The sequence below is a fragment of the Dipodomys spectabilis genome, unplaced genomic scaffold (genome assembly GCF_019054845.1).
Source record: "Dipodomys spectabilis isolate Male_0828 unplaced genomic scaffold, ASM1905484v1 ptg000054l, whole genome shotgun sequence".
Lineage (NCBI taxonomy): Eukaryota > Metazoa > Chordata > Mammalia > Rodentia > Heteromyidae > Dipodomys > Dipodomys spectabilis.
This window is the reverse complement of record NW_024870731.1, coordinates 28362060-28383591: the sequence shown is the minus strand read 5'-3', so window position 1 is coordinate 28383591 and position 21532 is coordinate 28362060. Positions and strand designations below refer to the sequence as shown.

The 21532-nt window shown below is 37.5% G+C and overlaps 1 protein-coding gene across 1 annotated transcript in view; it reads left to right on the top strand.

Moving 5' to 3' along the window:
• The window catches only part of Suclg2 (succinate-CoA ligase GDP-forming subunit beta), a 247512-nt gene that overhangs the window by 49754 nt on the left and 176226 nt on the right, over positions 1 to 21532 (top strand). Inside the window, exon 2 of the mRNA XM_042679846.1 lies at positions 5812 to 5953. Coding sequence (XP_042535780.1) covers positions 5812 to 5953 — 142 coding nt within the window. The remainder of the gene's footprint in view (positions 1 to 5811; positions 5954 to 21532) is intronic.

Below are 21532 nucleotides of genomic sequence, written 5' to 3'. Positions count from 1 at the left end.
TGAGGAGATAAAAGAATGCTACGTTGTGTGTGGATATTTGTCTGAAGTATAAATGTTATTTCGTGGATATGTTGTTACCCTGGTAATAACTGGTTTTTCTTAACAGAAACTTTATAGAGGATATGCTTTAGAGAATAGTGTTAGTATGTTTAGACTTTAGTTCTAGGGAGAAACACACACACACACACACACACACACACACACACACACACACACACACACACACATCAAGTGATTCCCAAGATTTCACTATTTTATACACCAGAGATTTATTTTGGGACTAACTGTGGTGGCTTATGTCTGCAGCGAGGTAGAGAGAGAAGATCATGGTTCGTGCCAGCCTGAGTAGAAAGTTATCAGGACTTCCCATATGAACAAACAACTTCTCTGTGGTTATATACATCCATGATCTCAGATACTAGGGGGATGAAGGTATAGGTAGGAGGATTGAGGCCTGGGCAAAAATGGCAATACCCTTGCTGAAAACTAACCAAAATGAAAAGGGCTGGCGCTCAAATTGGAGAGCTCCTGCTGAGCAAGCATGAGGTTCTGAATTGGAATTCCAGCAGTACACAAAAACTTGATTTTTTCATTTATTAAAATTTAGACAGGGTGACCTCTGGGCGATGGTAGTAACTCAATAACTGAGGTACCTTCAACCTTTTTATTTCATCATCTCCACTTGTGGCTTTCAGATTGCCACAGAAAGGATTCTGGAGTGTTGTGTGTGTTTTTTAGGTGTTCTGGTGTACTAACAACAGAGAATTTAGAAATGTGGGGGAACACAGGGAACTGGGTGATCCTGTGCTACCACGGATCTTAAAAATTCTTCCTTTACAGATACTTCTTGACTTACCATGGAATCACATTCCAATACATTTACTATAAAATGAAAATATAAAAAATCCTACCTCAGTGTACATACATAAATGTAGATTTCAACATGTTAACTTACAGTTGTGCAAGTTCATTTATTTTTAACATAAAGCCTATTTTATAATAAAGTACTTACGATTTGTTGACTACTACAATGAAAAACAAAGGTGGTTTTTTTGTTGTTGTTGTATTACCATCTTCAAGCTAAGAATTTAGTTAGTGGAATCATTGTAATTCTGGGACCATCTGTAATTCGAACATGTTATGGTTTATGTAGACAGTGTCCTATGTAGTGGACATTTTGATCATTGCTAGTTTTGCTGATTTGTCATTAAGAACATTTTTTTTCTTTTTTTTTGGGGGGGGGGGGTCCAGTCGTGGGGCCTGAACTCTGGGACTGGGCGTTGTCCCTCAGCTCTTCAGCTCAAGGCTAGTGCTCTACCACTTGAGCCACAGCGCCACTTCCAGCTTTTTTCTTATGTGGTGCTGAGGAATCGAACCCAGGGCCTTGAGCATGCAAGGCAAGTGCTCTACCACTGAGCCACCTTCCCAGCCCCATCATTAACAACATTATACAAGGTTCTTCGCAAAACTTGCACTTGTTTTGTGAGGGAGACACATGGAGAAGTGAACTTTCTAAGTCTTTTCATAAAAGTTACTAAATTAGGCTTTTGTCTGGGTTCTAACTCATGATCTCACTGTTTTAGTCTTCCTAGTGCTGGGATTTTAGGTATGAGCTACCACGTTGAGCTGTTAATTTATTCTTGAAGGTATTTGTGTGAGTATGTTCTGAAGCTGGGCAATTGTATGAAACAGCATGCATCACCATAACTTCAGCAGCGATGGTAACATTATTCCATTTCCCCCATCCAATAGTGTTTTTATTCCTTTTGACATAATGGCCCTTCTGTTTGTTGAATTTCTGATTTCCTTATTTCTAAAACTGCCTTTCAGGCAGGACTTCTAGGCCAAAGCCTGCTGAAGGCACTAGGTACAGAGTGGGTGGGGAGATGCTGCTCACAGATTTTCCCTCTGTGGGGCACCTGGCTCAATGGCATACAATTTTCTATACTGCCTTTATTGATTCCCTACCCCCCCTTCCTTCTCGGTGGTGCTGTTTCAGTCATCTCTACACTGCTAATTTTAAAACCATGGGGCGAAGAGTAATTTCTAGATCTTGTCATATTTTTCTGGGTAGCGGTCTAATTTTGTGCTTTGAGTTTCTTTGTGAATGTTTGTGCGCTTAGTCATTGTCTTTTTTTATCTGTTGGTTCTTTGTCATTCCCCTTATTTTTCATTCTTTTTCTTCTGCCTCTGGTCCTGAGATCCCATAGGCTCTTAAATCCTCATGTGCTGCTTTTAAATTGTATTTCCCCGTTCTCTATCTAAGGAAATGCTTTCTCTATCAAAGAGAGGCAGAAGGGGAGAGAACAAGGAACAGGTAACTCTGCAAGTATAAAGGGAGCTAAGTCTAGCCTACCTATCCCAAGCCAATATGAAGGAAAGACAGAAAATAGGAATCATTCCAAGTTTCAGCTTCTGTCTTCTGCTTAGATGATCCTGGGCAAGTCACTTCCTCTCTTTCACAAGGTTTCTGGTTATAAGGTGAGGTGGTTAGAATCCAGTGCACTTTTTATACCTGGCTGGGAAACTTCGCTGTTCAGTATCCAAAAGTCTCCCTAGTAAAAGTGGGGACTGGGCAGTTTTCTTCTGACCCCATTAGGCTCTGGAAAGCACTGTGTGTATTAGGGTACAATCAAGAGAATTTACTTTCTACCAGACCATTTAGTAGATTTTAATAAGGGGAAAATTTTACTAACAGGTTGTTAGAGCTGTTAACAGTGAGTAGTTGGGGAGGCTACATAAATTGACACCAGCAGGTATCTTCTTTGAGCCCTAGGAGAGTAAACCAGGCCAGCTTTATCTCCCAGATAAACTTACATACAAGACAAAAGGCACAGAAATAAAAAACAGCAACAAAGAAAATAATGACCAAAACAAAAACGAAAAGCAAAATAACAAAAACTTGTTTCCATTTCTTTGTGTTCATTTGATAAACATCATTATATATGATCACATGCGTATAGCTATTGAGCCTTTGTGATCCTCCCTAAGAATATTCTCCTTTGGTCTTACTGTGTGAATGTTTAGAGTCCTGTTTATCATATCCAAGTGTAATTTTTTTGTCTTTTACCATCCATTGTGTGTATTTGTAGATTTATAAGCACATTCTAATGACCACAAATGAGGGAATCTATGCAACCTATATTTCTTTGGGTCTGGCTTGCTTCATTTAATATAATTTTTTTCAAGTCTTTCCATTTCCTTATGAATGGTATAATATTCTTTCTGATGGAAGCATAGAATTCCATTATGTATATGATCACATTATCTTGATCCATTTGTCTACTGAGGGGCATCTGGTTTGATTCCATATCTTGGCTATAGTAAAAATTGAGCACAAATTCTTAATAAGTAGCATTGGCTTAGTGAAGTTTAGACCTAGTCAGTGACCCTTCTCTTCCAAGTTTTAGATTGAGTGCAAACAGGTGATGATTCTATGAGAGGAGATTATGTTGTGGGATGATTGGATGGATGTCACCACTGGCTTTAAGAACTAGGCTCCATTGTCTTTCTTTTCAATTTAAGAGCAACAGACTCTAAGCTGACTTTCATTTGAGAAATGTAGAAACAGTCAATATGTATTATAGGTCTATGAAGCTGGTCTCTGGATCAATTGCAATTAGTTTGCAGCAGATTACATTAACATATCTAAAATTAATACAGAGAGTGCTCTAATGAGAAGGAATTGACCATGACCACACGGGTGGCTGTGTTTCGTCTCTCTCAGATGTGTTTTTCAAATTATATTTTTTTCTTTGGTAATGGCTTTGAATTGGTACATCAACACCGACTTGATGTATTGATCTTCCCATTTGCCTTTTAAAGGTGATCTTACATAGTAGCATGCATAGAACCTTTCATATTTTCTTTCATTGGAGGGTTTTTTAGTAACACTGTAAACTTCTGTTTTTCTGGAATGTTGTTTGGCATGCTGCTTACATCATTAAGCCTATGAATGTTCTTTTATTACATTTTGTTTTTCAAGTTATTAATATTTCATTAAGACTTAAAAAAACTAACTAACCCCCCAATTAATGAATAATAATACTGTAGGTAATGTGAGCATTGCTTGTCTTGTACTTTACTTTTGGCCTAGTATTATATCTAAAAAATCTTTGCAATCAACTTCCATATAAAAACACCATTACCATATATATACATATTTATATAGTATATATATCTGTTATATACCATATATATGTTATCATATATATGGTATTACCATATATATGTATGTGGATGGATGGAAGACCTATTTATAGGCCTGTTCATATAAAAGTTGAATTTTCATAAGTACATATTTTCTGTATGCTAAATGAGGTATCCTTAAAAATGCAGAAAAGATTTACTCAGTCTAGTTGTGTTTCTGTAGCTTCTTTCATCCCTTGTTCAAAAGAGCTCATGAGTGCATTGTAACTTGGAGATTTGAAAACCAGTTGCATGTTGAAGGTCCTGCAAGCTTAAGTCCCGAAGTGCTGAGGTCTCAGTACTATGTATGGTATACCTGGTACTGCCATTGAATACATACAGACAATTGATGAAGCTGCTGGGTGGGTACAAGGTGATTATCCATAGTCTTGTAATCCAGTTATATAGACTGAAGTTTTAGTGTGCATTAATGGTACCAATACCCTATCTCTTGCAAATTCCTTTGCATCATGATTTACGGATGGAAGCAAGTGTAACTTAGTGTAGTCACTTTTTTTTGGGGGGGGGGTCAGTCATGGGGCTGAAATTCTGGGCTTAGGCGCTGTCCTGCACTCCAGCTCAAGGCTAGCGCTCTCCGTTTGAGACACAGTGCCACTTCCAGTTTTCTAGTGGTTTATTGGAGATAAGAGTCTCATGGACTTTCCTGCCTGGGCTGGCTTTGAACCATGATCCTTAGATCTCAGCTTCCTGAGTAGATAAGATTACGGGCGTGAGCCACCGGCACTGGGCTAGTGTATTCACTTTTTTCCTGTTATTTTTCTTTAAAAATAGTTTGTTGATTCATTAGGAAATATTAATATTATTAGATAAAACAAAAACAGCAATTTATTTTCTTATATAGTCCTGCATTTTGGCTATTCTTTCAAGAGAAACCAAAAAGTGATTGATAGTACATATTGGAAAATATCCACCTCTACTTAAATTGGACTACTATAATATGCAAGTTATAGTTTAAGAATTAGTCCAATTGCCAGAGAATCTTTCAGATCATTTTAGTAACCTTTGGTGTAATAAAGAGAAGATATCATTAGACTTTAGTATATCTACTAAACTATTGTAAAGAAGTGGATTAGGCTGAGGCCTAGTGAACTCAGAGTTATGGTTTTCTAGAGATACTTTGCAGTGATTAATAGTACGGACACAGATTAAAGTAATGTTGCATGCTTTAACTATTTGGGGTCTGGGCAGTTATAGACTGTGTAATAAGATTTTCAAAATAATTTCTGGTATAGAATTGGAGATTCATAGACAGCTGAAATAAATCTGTAACAGCCCCATGTACCACTTTGCATCTTAGATATAGAGTATATAGTTCTAATTCTAGCATTAAAACTAGGACATTTGCATTAGTGTGTTCCTATTAGCTGTACTATAGAACTTAGTCCATTTTTACTAGCATTTTATTTTTTTACTACATTATTTTGCATATGCATGGTTGTTTTAATATTTTTGATTAAAGAATTTATCTAGATCCTTTTGGCCTGTAACCTATTCATTGGCATATAACCTATTTTACTGCCTATTGATTGTACGTATAAGAATTGCCATATAGGTTGATTGTTACTTTTATTGTTATTAATAAGTATTCCTGCCTCTTTCTAGGCAATTCAACTAACCTCCAGAAGATGGCTGAACCTTCAGGAATACCAGAGCAAGAAGCTGATGTCTGAGCATGGAGTGAGAGTCCAAAGATTCTTTGTAGCAAACACTGCAAATGAAGCACTGGAGGCTGCTAAGAGACTAAGTAAGCTAATATCTAACAGCTGAAACCCACTTGCTCCAATGAATGAGCTCATAACCAGTGCTTTCCTACTAAATTCCTGTTGTGATTTATACTGACAGAGGTGAGAAGCATGAATTGCTAAAGCAAAAATTTGATTCTTTATACCTGAAGTAGGTAACTTTTGGGGATGTCCCTCTGATAATTGCTCTGAGATTTCTATCTCTCTTGCATCCTCTTCTCTCAGCTGTGATTTAGTGGCTAGGATAAATAGGTCAGAAGGTTGGGTTTATAAAGAATAAGGTCTTCTTCTATAAGCCTGTTAGAACCTGGAAAGAGTTCCTCTGAGAGACTGGAGGGAGAGTAAGGAGAGTTTACTCATTCATGCTTTTAGAGTTTATCTGACTCTGGCCTAGTTTGGCCTTCCCATTACCAGCTCTAATTTAAATGAGTGTTTTCCCCTTTCTCAGCCTCTGTTCCTAATCTAGAGATCAAAGGTAATTCTGTGGCTCTCCCAGTCCTGTTGGGAATTTTTGAAGCACCCATTCATTGTGGTGGTAGAAAATCTATTCATTCTACTCAGATACAAATGGAAGCCTTGACAATCAGGTCCTGCTTTTGGCTGAATTTTTTAGTTACTGTTCCATGTGTTTGCATTATACATTCTCTTATTGTTAGTCTGGATTACCACTGTTCAGATGTGAGCCACAGGAGAATTTTAAAATCTCTGTAGGTACAGTTAGAAGAGCAAAGGGAAATAGTTTATATAAACTTCAATAAATTGTAATTATTCTAATATATCCAAATAATGTCATTCATCACATAACTAATACTAAGAAATCACCAATATTATTTTTTGTCCTAATCTTTTTATTATTTATTTATTTTTAGTACTGGGGATTGAACTCAGCCTGTGCTTCCTAGGCAGGTGTTCTGTCACCTGAGCCATGTTTCCAGCCTCTTTTGCATTTGGCTGTTTTCTCACTTGTCCCATTCCAGTTGCTCAGTAGCCAAATGTGGCAGGTGACCACTGTCTTGGACCATGCAGATCTGAACACTTAAGAGTTGAATATGCATCCTCTGTGTCCAAACTTGGGGAGTAGTTGTTTCATGCCAAAAACAAAGATGAACCTCTACTCTGTTCAAATTTATATGTGTAAGATAGAGGTAGGCTCTATAGTTCAATGTTCTAATTTCTTTTCTCTCCCTTCCCATTTCTCAAAAACAGTCAAAATTAGTTTTTATGGTGCAAAAGCCTTAGACTTAGTCCTGGAGGATTGCTCTTCAGTGAACGTGGTACTAGGCCTAGTAAAAGGGTGGTGTTTCCTATGAAAACTTCACAGGAAAGGATTTTTTTATTTAATACTCCTGTAGTTGTGGGAAAGGGAGATTGATCTATCAGAATGAAGAAATGTAGATTTCAAGTTCTTTTCAATCTTCATTGTCTTCTTTGTTTTGCTACACATACTGAAGCATTAGAATTTTTGTGGGTGTTCTGGAAGGTAGGGTATTGTTAGGAGCACTACTTAGGCAGAGCTGAGCTGAGATTTTGTGTCATTCAGATTTTCACCAAGATTTGGACTTCCTGAATTGCTTTCCTTATCGTGGATGTGTTATAAAAGAATCTAGGCAGCACTTTATGTTTGGTGACCATCTACCATGCTTTTAAGACAGGTTTTGCTCTTGGGGAATTAGCAGTGTGTACAGACTGGGGTTGAAACATGGAAGGGGAAAATGATCATGAAATAAGTTTAAGTAAAACAAATTTAATAATGGCATACTCTTTCATGAAAGCTAAGTTTGGCTTTGAGTGATTTCAATTCAAACTAAAAGGAAGAATTGAGAATGATGAAAGGAATGAGAAAGTACAAGTTGGTGAGAAAGGGAGAAGGAAGGATGCAGCTTAAATGTACACTCTGTTCTGTCCTCTTTCACCTGTGCACACTTGTGATGTTCTAGGAGGCAAGGTCAGCCAAGGCCCCGTGGGAGCCTGCTTAGAGCCAGAAGGAATGCCCAGAAGTATTCCAGGCAGCTCACTTGGTGAATGACTTATCTTTCTTGTACTCCATTTGTAGATCTCTTATGGCTTCTGTTGTTGTTGAATAGTTTCGATCTTAGAAGAAATTTATAGCAGTGGACAAGGAGAAGCTACCCATTCCAATTTAGTTGAAAGTGAAATAAGTTAATAGTAAATGTAGAAGGAAGTGCATGCATCATTTAGTGAGATCGCCTAAAGAGAGCAAAGCTAGGAAAGTCTGGCACAATTTCATAGTGTTTATGTTCTTGTCACTGCAAGATTGATTAAAAACCAAGGCACAAAAGGAGTTTCACCAGATAGATTTGAGATGAAAAGTAAAGCTGGAAACTCATATTTTTTTGATTTTCCTGAAGATGTGATCTTTGCCTTAAAATTATGGTATTATCAGAGGGGAATTATATAGAATGTTAATATTTCTAACATGTAGAATGTTACATAGGATTTTATCATCATCATCCCCATAATCATCATCATTGGGCTCTAATTCAGATGGTTTATTACTTTCATCTTTTAAATTTTCAGACAGATGAGAGACATATGATAAGTAGTATTCTGTCACTAATGTTAGGAGAGTTAAAAGGTTTATAAATGTGATTTTCTTTTTAAGTTTTTATATCTGGATGTATTTTGAACTAAACATTTTTTTTGGGGGGGGTCCAGTTGTGGGGCCTGAACTCTGGGCCTGAGCGCTGTCCCTCAGCTCTTCAGCTGAAGGCTAGTGCTCTACCACTTGAGCCACAGCGCCACTTCCAGCTTTTTTTCTTTTTGCTTATGTGGTGCTGGGGAATCGAACCCAGGGCCTCATGCATGCAAGGCAAGTGCTCTACCACTGAGCCACCTTCCCAGCTCCTTGAACTAAACATTTTATAAAATATATTGAAAATAAGTGTTGATGTTAGCCATACCAATAATTTCTAGTGTAATCTCTGTGGATTATCTTCTGTCTTGGGTCTTAACCCACATTTCTGATTGTCCATTGTCTGTTTGTGTCTCTGGCTCTCCTGGCCCAAATGTAACTTGTCCTCTCTTGGTTGCCCCAACTCTTTATTACCCTTTCTCTCCATTTCTTTATGCTGCATAGATGGCTCTTGATTGTCTATAATTCCTCTCCTCTCATTGTATTCAGTTAGTTATCAAGTCCTGGCATTGTAGTGTGGCATTGTTGCTTTATAAGCAAGGAAGCAGGCAAGATACAGTTAAACAAAAGTTGCCAAGCTTGTAAAGGTACTAATTAACAAAGATTGGATTTGAACCCAACCAGATTAGATTTAAAACAACCCCGTGTAATTTCTTCTTTGCTAACTTGATGAGGATATTCTTAGGAGATGGTTTTATGTGTGTCAGCATTTTTAAGATGGAAAATGCATATTAATAAAATTAGATTTGATTAAAACTAGTTATGTCAGGCTTTAAGATAAAATTTATAGAAGCTGTAATTTGTAGATATTTTCTCAGTGATTCTTTTTGTTGTATCTCTTGGGGCAATAGAACCTTTTCCTATGTAACTATGGAAAGCTTGTTAATTTGAACATTTATTTAAAATGAGTAGTAAAGGCTTTTGTTTCTGAAACAATTCATGCTACAGTATTGTGTGAGATCCTTATTTCCTTACACAAAAAAATGGACATATCTGATTGGGAGTAAATTTGGTCTGGTGAATTAAGATTTTAACATGTGTACTGTATTTACTTCTGCAACAGTTTATGGAGCTACCTTTTAGAGAATGCTTTAAGAATGCGCTTGTTGGGTCTGGGAAGGTGGCTCAGTGGTAGAGCCCTTGCCTTGCATGCCTGAGGCCCTGGGTTCGATTCCTCAGCACCACATAAGCAAAAAGAAAAAGCCGGAAGTGGTGCTGTGGCTCAAGTGGTAGAGTGCTAGCCTTGAGCTGAAGAGCTGAGGGACAGCGCCCAGTCCCAGAGTTCAGGCCCTATGACCGGACCCCCCCCCCCCCCCCCCCAAAAAAAAAAAGGAAAAAAAAAATGAGCTTGTTTCCTTTACATGCATTTGTCTTTAGAAAGCTTATTAATTAGTTTTTCCTCTTATAAACATAATCAACATAATTACAGAAGACCTACTGTGTGGAGGACTAATCTGTTTTTTTTTTTTTTTAACAGATTAATGTAGGATTGTGTTTCTGTAATTTCAAAGGACTATTTCTTTCACACACAAAAATGGTGGTACTAGGATTTAAACTCAGGACCTTGAATTTGGTAGGCAAGTATTCAGTTTCTGGTGTCATACCTCCACCTTTTTTGCTTTAGTTACTTTTTAGATAAGGTTTCACACTTTTTCCATTAGTTGACATTGGCAGACCTTATACTTTGTTTGAGGATTAGAAGCATTCTACACCTTGTTTGAGACAGCAAGACATAAGTTCTCACTAACTTTTTCTGAACTGATTTTGCTTTTTTTCCAGTCCTGGGTACTATTCCTGAGCTTTTTCATTCAAGTGCTTTTCACTTCACTTTATAGATTAATGTAAGATTAGTTCAAGTGCTTTACCACTTTGAGCCACAGCACCACCTCCAGTTTTCTGGTAGTTAATTGGAGATAAGAGTCTCATGGACTTTCCTGTCTGGGCTGGCTTTGAATTGCGATCCTCAGATCTCAGCCTCCTCATTGGTTAGAATTACAGATGTGAGCCAGTAGCACCCAACTCTGAACTGATCTTTAATGGAGATCCTCCTGAACTCCTGCTCCAGAGTAGCTGGCATTACAGTCGTGAACCACCACATTTATTCTAAAATGCCTTTCTTAAAGACCATTTGCATATAAATAAACACAGATGACACTTAACTTAGACTACTACCTGTTTTTAGAAATAATAATTGCAAAAATCTAAAAATCATTTACAGCTTGCAAATTATTCTCTTCCTGTTGACAGGAAACAACATTTAATTAAGCAAGAAAAAGTATTTCAAAAATTCCACAATTTTATTTTTTTCTGAGAAAGAGAATTAAAATATGAATGGAGAAATTAATCTTTTGTGAGCTAATGACATACATCCTAAAATGGAGATAAGGAGCTTTTACTGAATTTGGCTAGCTTTGGATTGCATTCAGCTACATGTTTCCATTCATCAGTAACATTCTTTTCAGTTTATATAATCACATCCTAAACCCTGTTGAATTACCATTAGGAATTGTACTTTATGTACAAAGGGCCCTGCTACCTGTTGACGGCTGATTGGCTTGTACTATTAGTGCTGCAGGCAATTAAATGTACTGACAGTTCTTTGACTGTTGTGGCTTTGTCATATCCTATTACGTTATAGTATCTTGCAAAAGGATCTTTGTGTGGAGATGATGATCATTTTTGTCTTAAATGATAGGCAAGGTACCCTTTGGTGTCTATGAAATAGACCTTCATTTTACCAGCATATCAGCTACACATTTATTTGAATATGGAATTAATAATACGCAGATGTTTTGGGTGATGGCATTTGTGCTCCTTCTGACCTTTAAGCAGTGCCTACTTTCCTGCTACTGTTTGCCCCTTTGGTTTCATCCTGAGCTTACTTGGTGATTTTGTGAGCTTCCCAGTTTCATTTTTGTGATTTAGTTCATGCTTGTTTCAGGTCCATTTAATTTCTGCTACTTCTTGCTAGGAGCTCTGATTCATCCAAATAAAATACTCATCATGGGTCTTTTTTTTTTCTTTCTTTCTTCTTTTCTTTTTGTCAGTTGTGGGGCTTGAACTCAGGGACTGGGCACTGTCTGAGTTTTTTTTCACTCATGGTTAGTGCTTTATCACTTTGAGCCACAGCACCATTTCTGGTTTTCTACTGGTTAATTAGAGATAAAAGTCTCATAGGATTTTTCTGCCCAGGCTGGCTTTGAATCACAATCCTTAGATCTCAGTCTCCTGAGTAGCTAGGATTACAGGTGTGAGCCACTGATGTCTGGCTTATCAAAGGTCTTAAGACATATGAAGTGTGCCATGCTGTGCATACTGTTATTTCCCAGAAAACTTTTACGTAATAATATATTTTTTTAATTTAATTTTATTTTATTTGTGAACATACTGTACAGAGGGGTTACAATTACATGGGCAGGATAATGCATACATTTCTTACCAAGCATTGCAGCCTCCTCCTTTGTTTACCCTTCACATCCCTTCCCAGTCTCCTCCCCCCTCCTCCCCCCATAATAATATTTAATTCGAAATGCTCTTAAAAGAGTACTGGGGCCGTGTAACTGAGGCTACCTGTAATCCTAGCTGCTTGGGAGGTTGAGACATGAAGGTCTGTGATATAAACAGCCAGTCCGGGGAGATAAGTTCACAACTCTACATCTCCAGTTAGCCAAGAAAAAACCAAGGTGGAGGTATGGCTCAAGTAGTAGAGTGCTTCTAGGTACTGGTGGCTCATGCCTGTAATCCTAGGTATTCTGGAGGCTGAGATCTGAGGATTGCAGTTCAAAGCCAGCCTGTGCAGGAATGTCCATGAGACTCTTATCTCCAATTAACCACCAGAAAACTGAAAGTAGCTCTGTGGCTCAAGTAGTAGAGCACTCGCCTTGAGCTGAAGAGCACAGGGACAGTGCCCAAGCCCAGACTTCAAGCCCTACAACCAAAAAAACAAACAAAAAGGTAGTAGAGAGAAGCAAGTTCAGTCAGAAGCCTTGTGTTCAAACCCTAGTACAGGCACACACACACACACACACACACACACACACACACACACACACACACACACACACACACACACACACACACACACATGCACACACACACAAAAGATAAAGTACTTGAACTGAAATATAATGATTCAAATTTTATTCAACAGGTTGTGGCCCTTAATAACATTTCCTACTTGTTATAACTTTGCAAAGAAATTCTTTTATATAATTTTTTTTTAAAAAACTGGGTCTGCAAATATAAATGGGCTTCTCTTAGAATTTCTCCAAGCTAGAATATCTTTTCATTAATTGCCTGGTGGTTTTAACTGAATAGAAGCTGTAGGAGAACTACAGAGGAAGGGGCCAGATCAAGGCACTTTGTGGCAGACAGGATTTAGGGGAGTGCACACTTGGCTTCCTTTAGTTTCCTTAAAAACCAGAGGTAACTGCTTTGCAAGTGCTTCAACTTCAGGAAAGGTCAATTCTTCTTATATTGGAAGCAATAAAAATAAGAATGCTGGCATTTAACCTCTGGGCCTTAGTCTTGTACCTGGGATCTTGCCAAGAATTTGATAAGTGTTATCACAGGTAACCCTTATTTAAACCAAAGGCAAAGGCTTTTTTTTAAAGGACTGGTTCTGATTTATCACTAGTTTTCTATGTGGTCATGATTGGGTCATTGATGGAGTTATGTATGAACTTGTTAAAAGTGTATTGCAAGCCAGGCACCTGTGGCTCATGCTTATAGTCTTAGCTACTCAGGAGGCTGAGATCTGAGGAGCATGATTCAAAGCCAAAGGAAAGTCTGTGAGACTATTATCCCCAATTATTCACCAAATTAAGCCAGAAGTAGACCTGTGGCTCAAGTAATAGAGCACTAACCTTGTACACAAAAGCTAAGGGACTGTGTCAAGCCCCTGAGTCTTAAGTCCCAGGATCGGCAGTGCATACATGTTGTGCATGCATGCATACACAGACACACACTTGCGTGTATGCACACACACAGAGTTTATAATAAATGAACAAGGACTTTATGTTGGTTTTACTTCCCTAGGCTTTTCTGTGAATTATTTTCTCTAGGGTCTTTGACTCACTTCATTTTATAGATTGGTATTTCTCCATGTCACAGGGTACATGGGAGTTGAAAGTACAGAATGAATTTGCCTAGGTTAAGTGGTATAGGAGCTAGCTCCTTATGGCCCCTCAGTGGATACGTTGGCTTTTTAAAGGAACCCTTAAGTGGCTAAAATCTTTTCCATCACAGGAATAAGCTCATTATTTTAATCTTGGAAAATATGGTAAAGTACAAAACACAAAAATATTCTGTGTTGCATCAAGGATTAAAATGAACATGTATGGACTGGGAAGTTGGCTCAGTGGTAGAGTGCTTGCCTCACATGCTTGAAGCCCTGGGTTCGATTCCTTAGCACCACATAAGCAGGAAAATGTTGGAAGTGGCACTGTGGCTCAAGTGTAGGGCGGAGCCTTGAGCTGAAGAGCTGAGGGACAGCGCCCAGGCCCAGAGTTTAGCCTGGGCCCATGACTGACAAACAAAAAATGAGCACGTACTATTTAGTCTGAATAGTACTTGCCCTGCTTCCCCATGATTGATTACCGCAAACCAAGATTCAGTTGACCTTAAAATCGGGAATATACTTCAGCAGGGCACCAGTAACTCACGCCTATAATCCTAGTTACTCAGGAGGCTGAGACCTGAGGATCACTGTTTGAAGCCAGCCAGGGTAGGAAAGTCCATGAGACTTTTTTTTTTTTGGGTCCGGTCGTGGGGCCTGAACTCTGGGCCTGGGCACTGTCCCTCAGCTCTTCAGCTCAAGGCTAGTGCTCTACCACTTGAGCCACAGCACCACTTCCGGCTTTTTTCTTTTTGCTTATGTGGTGCTGAGGAATCGAACCCAGGGCCTCATGTATGTAAGGCAAGCGCTCTACCACTGAGCCACCTTCCCAGCCCCCATGAGACTCTTATCTCCAAATAACTACTCAAGCCACAAGTGGTACTGTGGCTTAAGTGGTAGAGACACTCGCCTTGAGCAAAAGGAGCTCAGGGACAGCACTCAGGCCCAGAGTTCAAGCCCGAGGACCAGTTTAAAAAACAAAAACAAAAAAACTTCAAAGTGATTTGGGTAAGTAAAACAGAGAAACATTTCACATGGTTCATAAGAATGAAATTTCCCTCCTTATTTTTCTTCTTTTTTTAGACTGAACTAAACCAATGTTTTGAGCTTTCATGAAAGGTATATAATAATAGCAATTATTAAAAACAACAATAGCTGATAAAAATAAAAAAATTCAATGCCTTTTATTAACACATGTGTTAAACTATATTTATTATACAGCTTGTCTGATTATAATGAGTTATACTCATATTCTACTGGTTAATATAAATGGAATATGAAGTGAAAAGTTGCAGGTTTTGAAAGAAAATGAAAATCATACTTTATTTACATTGTAATAGAATAAGTATTACCTAAGAAATTATGTTTTTAAGATACTACATTATTCCCTAAGGCATATTATTCCATAAGGCAGTTGTTATAGACATTGGCAGTGTTTAACAGATATTTCTAAATAGTACTAAGTCTCAACTTGAGGTTTTTAGGTTATCTACAAAATTGTTAAGAAATACATTTAGAAGGTTTAAAAGAATTATATTGCTTTGTCTACCTTTGGAAGACAACGGGTAAACAGCCTACTTCAATTAGTATTTTCCTCTCTTTTATTTGGTTTGAGTGAATAAACCAAACACTTTAGTATGGGGAAAAGGAAACTGATGGGATATGTATAATGGGAAAAATTATTGAATGGGATACCAATAAGCAAACAAATTACCAAGGATCTCTCCATTTAGGTTTAGAGTTGCCACAAGTGACTTCTCTGATGTGCATACTAAGTGGAATTTCTTTAATGCCATGAGTCATGGTATTTAGCTTGTTTTAAGGAGGAATGCCATACTAAAGCAACAGCAGCCCTCTGCTATTGGTAGGACCTGAGGGAATCCTGATGGGAGTTGTACCTGCCATCCCCTTTGTGGTTAGATTTGTTTAGGTCAGGGTTTTTCTCAGGCTGTTCTTCATGTCTAATACCACACAACAACCTTGGCCAAAGTGTGGTGCTGTTAGTAAGGCTGGGTATTTCCAGAAATGAATCCTCTTAGACAAAAGCAGCTTTACCTTCCATCAGAGTCCCTTTGAGTTTTATCTGGTTGTTGTTAACAAAGGTATCTTGGTCTGTAGATGCTTTTTGTTCTGTTTACATTGATGAGCTCTGCTCTTGAGTTATTCTGAGTTGTAAGATGTTTGGCTGTGTGCTCATTTTAGTTGAAAGGTGCCCCGAATATGCTCATTTCAGTGACATTTTTATTCCTGCTTCTCCTGAAAAATATTAATATTCTATGATGTTAGATAATTTTCCATCCTTATCAGAGTATTGAGTATTCTGTTTATTACATAAGAGGGGATAATACGGAAACTATGGCAAGGCTCAAAACGATGGGTTGAGAGGTTGGAACACTGCCTCGACAGTATTAGGAACACTGAGAAAGGCCTTGGAAAGGTTAAAGTAGCCAGCTCTGGAGAGGGTTAAGGGGCTGGAATGCCGTCCCCTTCCTTAGTGCTGGAAGGGCTGAGAGCTGGACCTTGTAAGCTAGATAAAGTGGAACACATGTTTGAATTATGCCTAGGTTGCAGTCTTTACTCTCAAAACATAAGGAAGCCATTTATTTACATAAACTCTGTATTGTTTCTGTGATTGAAATAACAGTTTAGATGCCTTGTTTTCTGCATATACCCATGGTAACCTTCCCTACAAAACCTAATAAATAAGCTTGCTTGTGGAAACTTGGGGCTCAGGAGCTGATGAGCCCTGGGCCCCCTGGTCCCTGCTGTTTCTCTCTTTCTATGTGTTTTTCTGAATTCTTCAGCTCCTATATCCTGTCATGCTATTTCTGGTTGAGTTTAGCAACAATTGACCAAGGAGTGTCTACTCACATTTGACTTATGGAATTGTAACAACTCTTTTGTACAACTACTTAATAACAATAATAATAGAAAACAAAATAACTATTTGTAACCACAATAAAGAAAATTATTGGTACTCCTAAAATAGTGACTGGTAATAAGTATATGGGAATATAAGAAAGACAAAGGTAGAGCAGGTTATGGGCAATAGAGGGCTATTTCCCTGTGGATGCTGGGTAGGAGGTCAGAGTATCTTCCTGGAAGAGGTGAAAACTATATTTCTGTTTTGATTTATCATTGAACTAATTCCTATAAGGAACAGATTTTGTCTGGCTCTAGAATAAAAATATTGACCTTCTTTTCTCATTCTTTTGGGTTTTATGATAATGGTAATTTTCAAATAGTTGAAGAAATTGGTAATATTTACTTTGGACAGAGAAGGCATCAGTTTTCATTTTACTACTTGTAGCTAAAGCTTGTTACTTTTGTTAAGGATAGCGAAAAGTTTTGCCTTACATAGGAGACAGATCTATGGATAACTCCTCATGTCATGCTATGAATAAACTCAAAAGTACGCCTTGCCTTTGTAGGTCAGGAAATTTATGGATTCTCATTAAGAAAGAGTTCAACAGGAGGTTGGTTATTCACCAGCCAAACATGAGAATGATGTGTACACATAGCATGTTTTATATACATAAAAATATTGAACTTTTGTATACACATCAGTCTCATGTTTATACACATGTATATGATACATACATATTATTCTCATGTGATTTATGCATGTATATGCCATATGCACTTCATTCTTATGCCCAGAACTTAGTGAGCACATTTATAAAATGAATTAGTTTTTTCCTGACTGTAATGTTTATATCTTAAAAGACAAACTCATCTGTTTTACCCATTTTCTTCCCATTTTAAGCAGAAGATGCATTTTAATGAAAGACAAGACTTTAATTAATTCATACATTCATCAAGTATTTATTGGCTGTGTGCTAGCATCCATCTCCTGCCATGAATTCTGTAAGCAGCACCCATTAGCTGAACAAGAAACTGGGTCTGTTGTGTTTCGTATTACAAAGATATACTCAATATAGAAACACATTACAATTCAGTACCTGTACACTTCATAGTGGTTGGAGTTTAAAGGAATTTTTTGTGACATTGAAGTATCTGAAGAAGGTGGATAACTAAAGTTTTCCAATTGGCTGCTAGCTAGTGTGATCAAGAGAGATGCTGTAAAGTTCATTTTCGACATAACAACTTGTACATCTCGTTGTTGCAATGGGTCCACCTGTATCCGTATGATTTGTTTTTGCCCTTCCCCTCCACAAATTATACTGACATCAAAAATACAGTGAAAGCAGGGGTTATACTGTGGAGGAAGGACATACAAAGCAGCAAAGAAATAATCTTATAAATGTGTTAGAAACAATTGCATGAAAGAAAAAAAACATTTGAATACATATCTAAGGGTTCATTTCCCTAACATCAAGGGGGGAGGAGGATAGGGTGGGGGGGCAGGGGGATGATGGGAAGGGGAAACAAAGGAGGAGGCTACAATAGTTGATTAGAAATGTACTCATTATCTTGCCCATGTAATTGTAACCCCTCTGTACAGTATTTTCACAATAATAATAAAAAAAAGAGAGATGCTGTTACTGTCTCTGTTTTAACTTTTGTGGAAAAAGGCATGCAGTTTCATACCAATCCAGTGGGCTCTGATTTGCTTAACTTCCTTGGATTTTGAGCAAGCCATCTCCACCCCTGCCTTTTCTTTTTTAAGGGGATGGTGATAATGTTGACATATAATACCAAGGGATTATTTTATCTGGAAAGATTGATAAAACTAAAAGTCTGTCATAGTTCTCTGTAGTTACTATAAAAATAGGTCCAGATACCATTTTTCTCATTAGAGCTTTTAAATGTAAAACTACAAGTGATTAAAAAGTTCAGACAAAACTAAAACCTAAACTAAAACTATAAACAAGTTCATAGTTCAGATCAGAAGGAAACCAGGTTACAATATCTTCTGACCAGTTGAGTATCACTCAATTGATTTCCAGCAACCAAATCCAGATTTTTTTATTTTTTTGTTTGTGTTTTTGTTTTGAAGGTATGTTTCACTATAAAGTCTAAAGTTGGCTGAAACTTCCCATGTAGACTGGCTTGAAACTTGAGTTTTAGGATTACAAGTATGCACCATCATGCCCACCTTCATAAAGCATTTTTGAATATTAGAAATTAGTGAGAATATTAAGTATAATTAAATCAGCAAAAGTTTCCTGGATTTGAGATATATCCTAGAGAAATAAATACATTTCATAGTCATTCATGTAGCACTTTAGGAAGTCATCTCTTAAGTGATTATAAAGGTAAGAAGGAGCCAGTCTTGAGGAGAAATGGCAGAAATGACTTTCAGGCAGAGGTGGCAGGAGGGGCCAACATCCTAAATTGAAAACAACTTACCAGTTTGAGAACTAGAGTGGAATTTGGGGAGTCTAAAAATCTGAGGAAAGCAGTATAGTAAGGTCTGAGAGATATGGAGTTTCTAGATCATAAATGAGCTAGTAAATTTTTTTTATTGTAAGTGAAATGGGGAGGTATTGAAAGGTTTTGATAAAACCCCTTATCAATTAGATATTGGTTTAACAATGTTAGATAACAAATTCAGATGTCCCTGCTCCGAGGCTTGCACACAAGATAGGTCTACATTGGCTTTGGTGGGCTTGGTTGTAAGCTGAAAGTTGGATATAGATCTTTTCCTTCTCAAGAAGCAGCAGTCAAGCTTGGGGTACGTTCTTTATTAGGGAAATGGTTAAAATCCAAACCTAATTGTAAGCATCTGTTGGTGGAGCCCCAAGTCAAGGACTAGAGATTCTATTGAGAAGAACTATACCTTCACATGGCAAAGAGTGGGTATCCAGGGAAAACAGATGGATTTGGGACAGTGATTCATTTGACCCCGAGTAATGACCTGACCTTGTCCATTGTGTAGTTCCTCCAAAGTCTTTGGTGATCAACTGTCTTGAGTTGCCCAAAAAACGAGGAATTTCATGGGATGTGAGACTTGGAGTATTAAAACCAAAAAAGTCTCAGGCAACCAGGATGAGTAAGACACCATGTTGTGGATTGTTTGGAGCTGTAGGCCAAGTGGGGATGAGCTAGGCTCTTAACAGTGATCAGTGTTAGAGAAAGGAATTTGGGTGACAAGGTTGCCCACAAGTGACAGCTTTGGAATGTGTTTTGGACAGAAAACTCATGAGACTTGATGTTTGGGATATGGTGCATAAACAAAGACATCGAAGATGCATTAGAGCAAATGACAATACTATTTGTTGAGTATGATGATCTAAATAACCTATAGAATATAATAGTAACTTTTAAGCATTATTGCAAGAATATGATAATAAGCCAGAATAAGTAATATTTTATATTATAGATATATCAATGTGGTATTTCTCTTTGCAACTTCATAAAAATATGTGGAATGAATATGCAGGTTGCTGTATATGGATCTAGACCCATCATGTAACAAATTTTAACAGAAAAATAGTAAACTTCCTGAATAGCCTGGATTGGCTCCCTTGCTTGCCACATAGTAGTTTACTTTTGTGCTGATGGGGGAGAACCCTAGATTCTGGAAAAGCTGTATTATTTATTTATTCTGATTTGCCAAAGGGCTGAATCCATTAAGCTTTACATTTTGTATTTATATTGTGAGTTTTCTATACAGCATTTTGGTAACAATGTGTGTACATAGTGTGATGGAAAGGAAGGTCTGGATTTGCTGTGACTTAATATGTTTTTAAATCCTTTTTGGGATAATAGCTACATATGATTATGATTAGATATTATAGGTTCTTTTCCTATTAGTGTAGTTGATGCTTCGACTAACATGAAAGACCTGTTTGCCACAAACATATTCCCCAAATTATTTGTGGTTGAATTAATACTGATTTAATACCTGCGCGTAAGTGGATAATACCACTGAACACTCTTGTGACTGAATACTGGAGTTCAATTTTTTTTTTCCTTTCTGAACTGGATAACAATTTCAAGATAGTGTGAGGAGATCTCCTTAGAGAGATGGAATATGAAGCTACTCTCTCTGAGGTCTTATCAGTAAGTTTTCTTCCTTTTCTACCAGAACAATGAGTTTCCCAGCCTAGATTTGTGTTAGTTTCACTTTTGTACCTCTTGTATCTGCCCCCTTGTATGAGCTGGTAATGAACGCATACTAATCCTGTCAGGCTGACTGACTGCTTTTCACTCTGCCACTTACCTCTGTGGAGGTAACAACTGGACTGCCAGCTAAACCCTTGCCTTCTCATTTTCTAGCCTGAGATCTCAGGGAAGTTGCTTCTGTGCCTTAGCTACATCAGTTGTTAGTGATACTTCTTTCATCACAGAGTTGCTGTGAATGGTTTTGTTATATTGTCATAGCTCATTGTGCTAACACAATTAGATCAGTTCTTGAGCAATGGTGAATTGATCAACATTTAAGACTCAATGTTAGCTGCTTTATTTTTATTGCTGTTATTATTTACAGATAGAGTAGATTTCCTGCTGTATGTTCTTGATTTTTAGGTCTGAGAAGCAGGGAGGAAGTATTTGGTTATGTAGAGAAATGAGAATTCTATGTCATGATGAACTCTGAAGGGCAATTTACTATAGATTTTTATTGTTCATTTTTTTGATGATCTGAACATTTTTGACTAGAATTACTGTACCCTACTTGTTAAATGTAATGCATCATGAAAAAAGATTTGGTCATCTGAAATGCAGTTATTTTGGAATCTGGGTTCATTAAAATCTCATTTGGTTTCCTTTTGTCCTTATTGTTCAGAGTCTGTTTTCTGTATTACTACACCCTTGGCCACTTCACTTTCTACTCTGCTTTATATATTTGACTTTCTACGTGCCTTAGCTTCTTTGTATATTGTTTTTGTACTTTTGATTTATTAA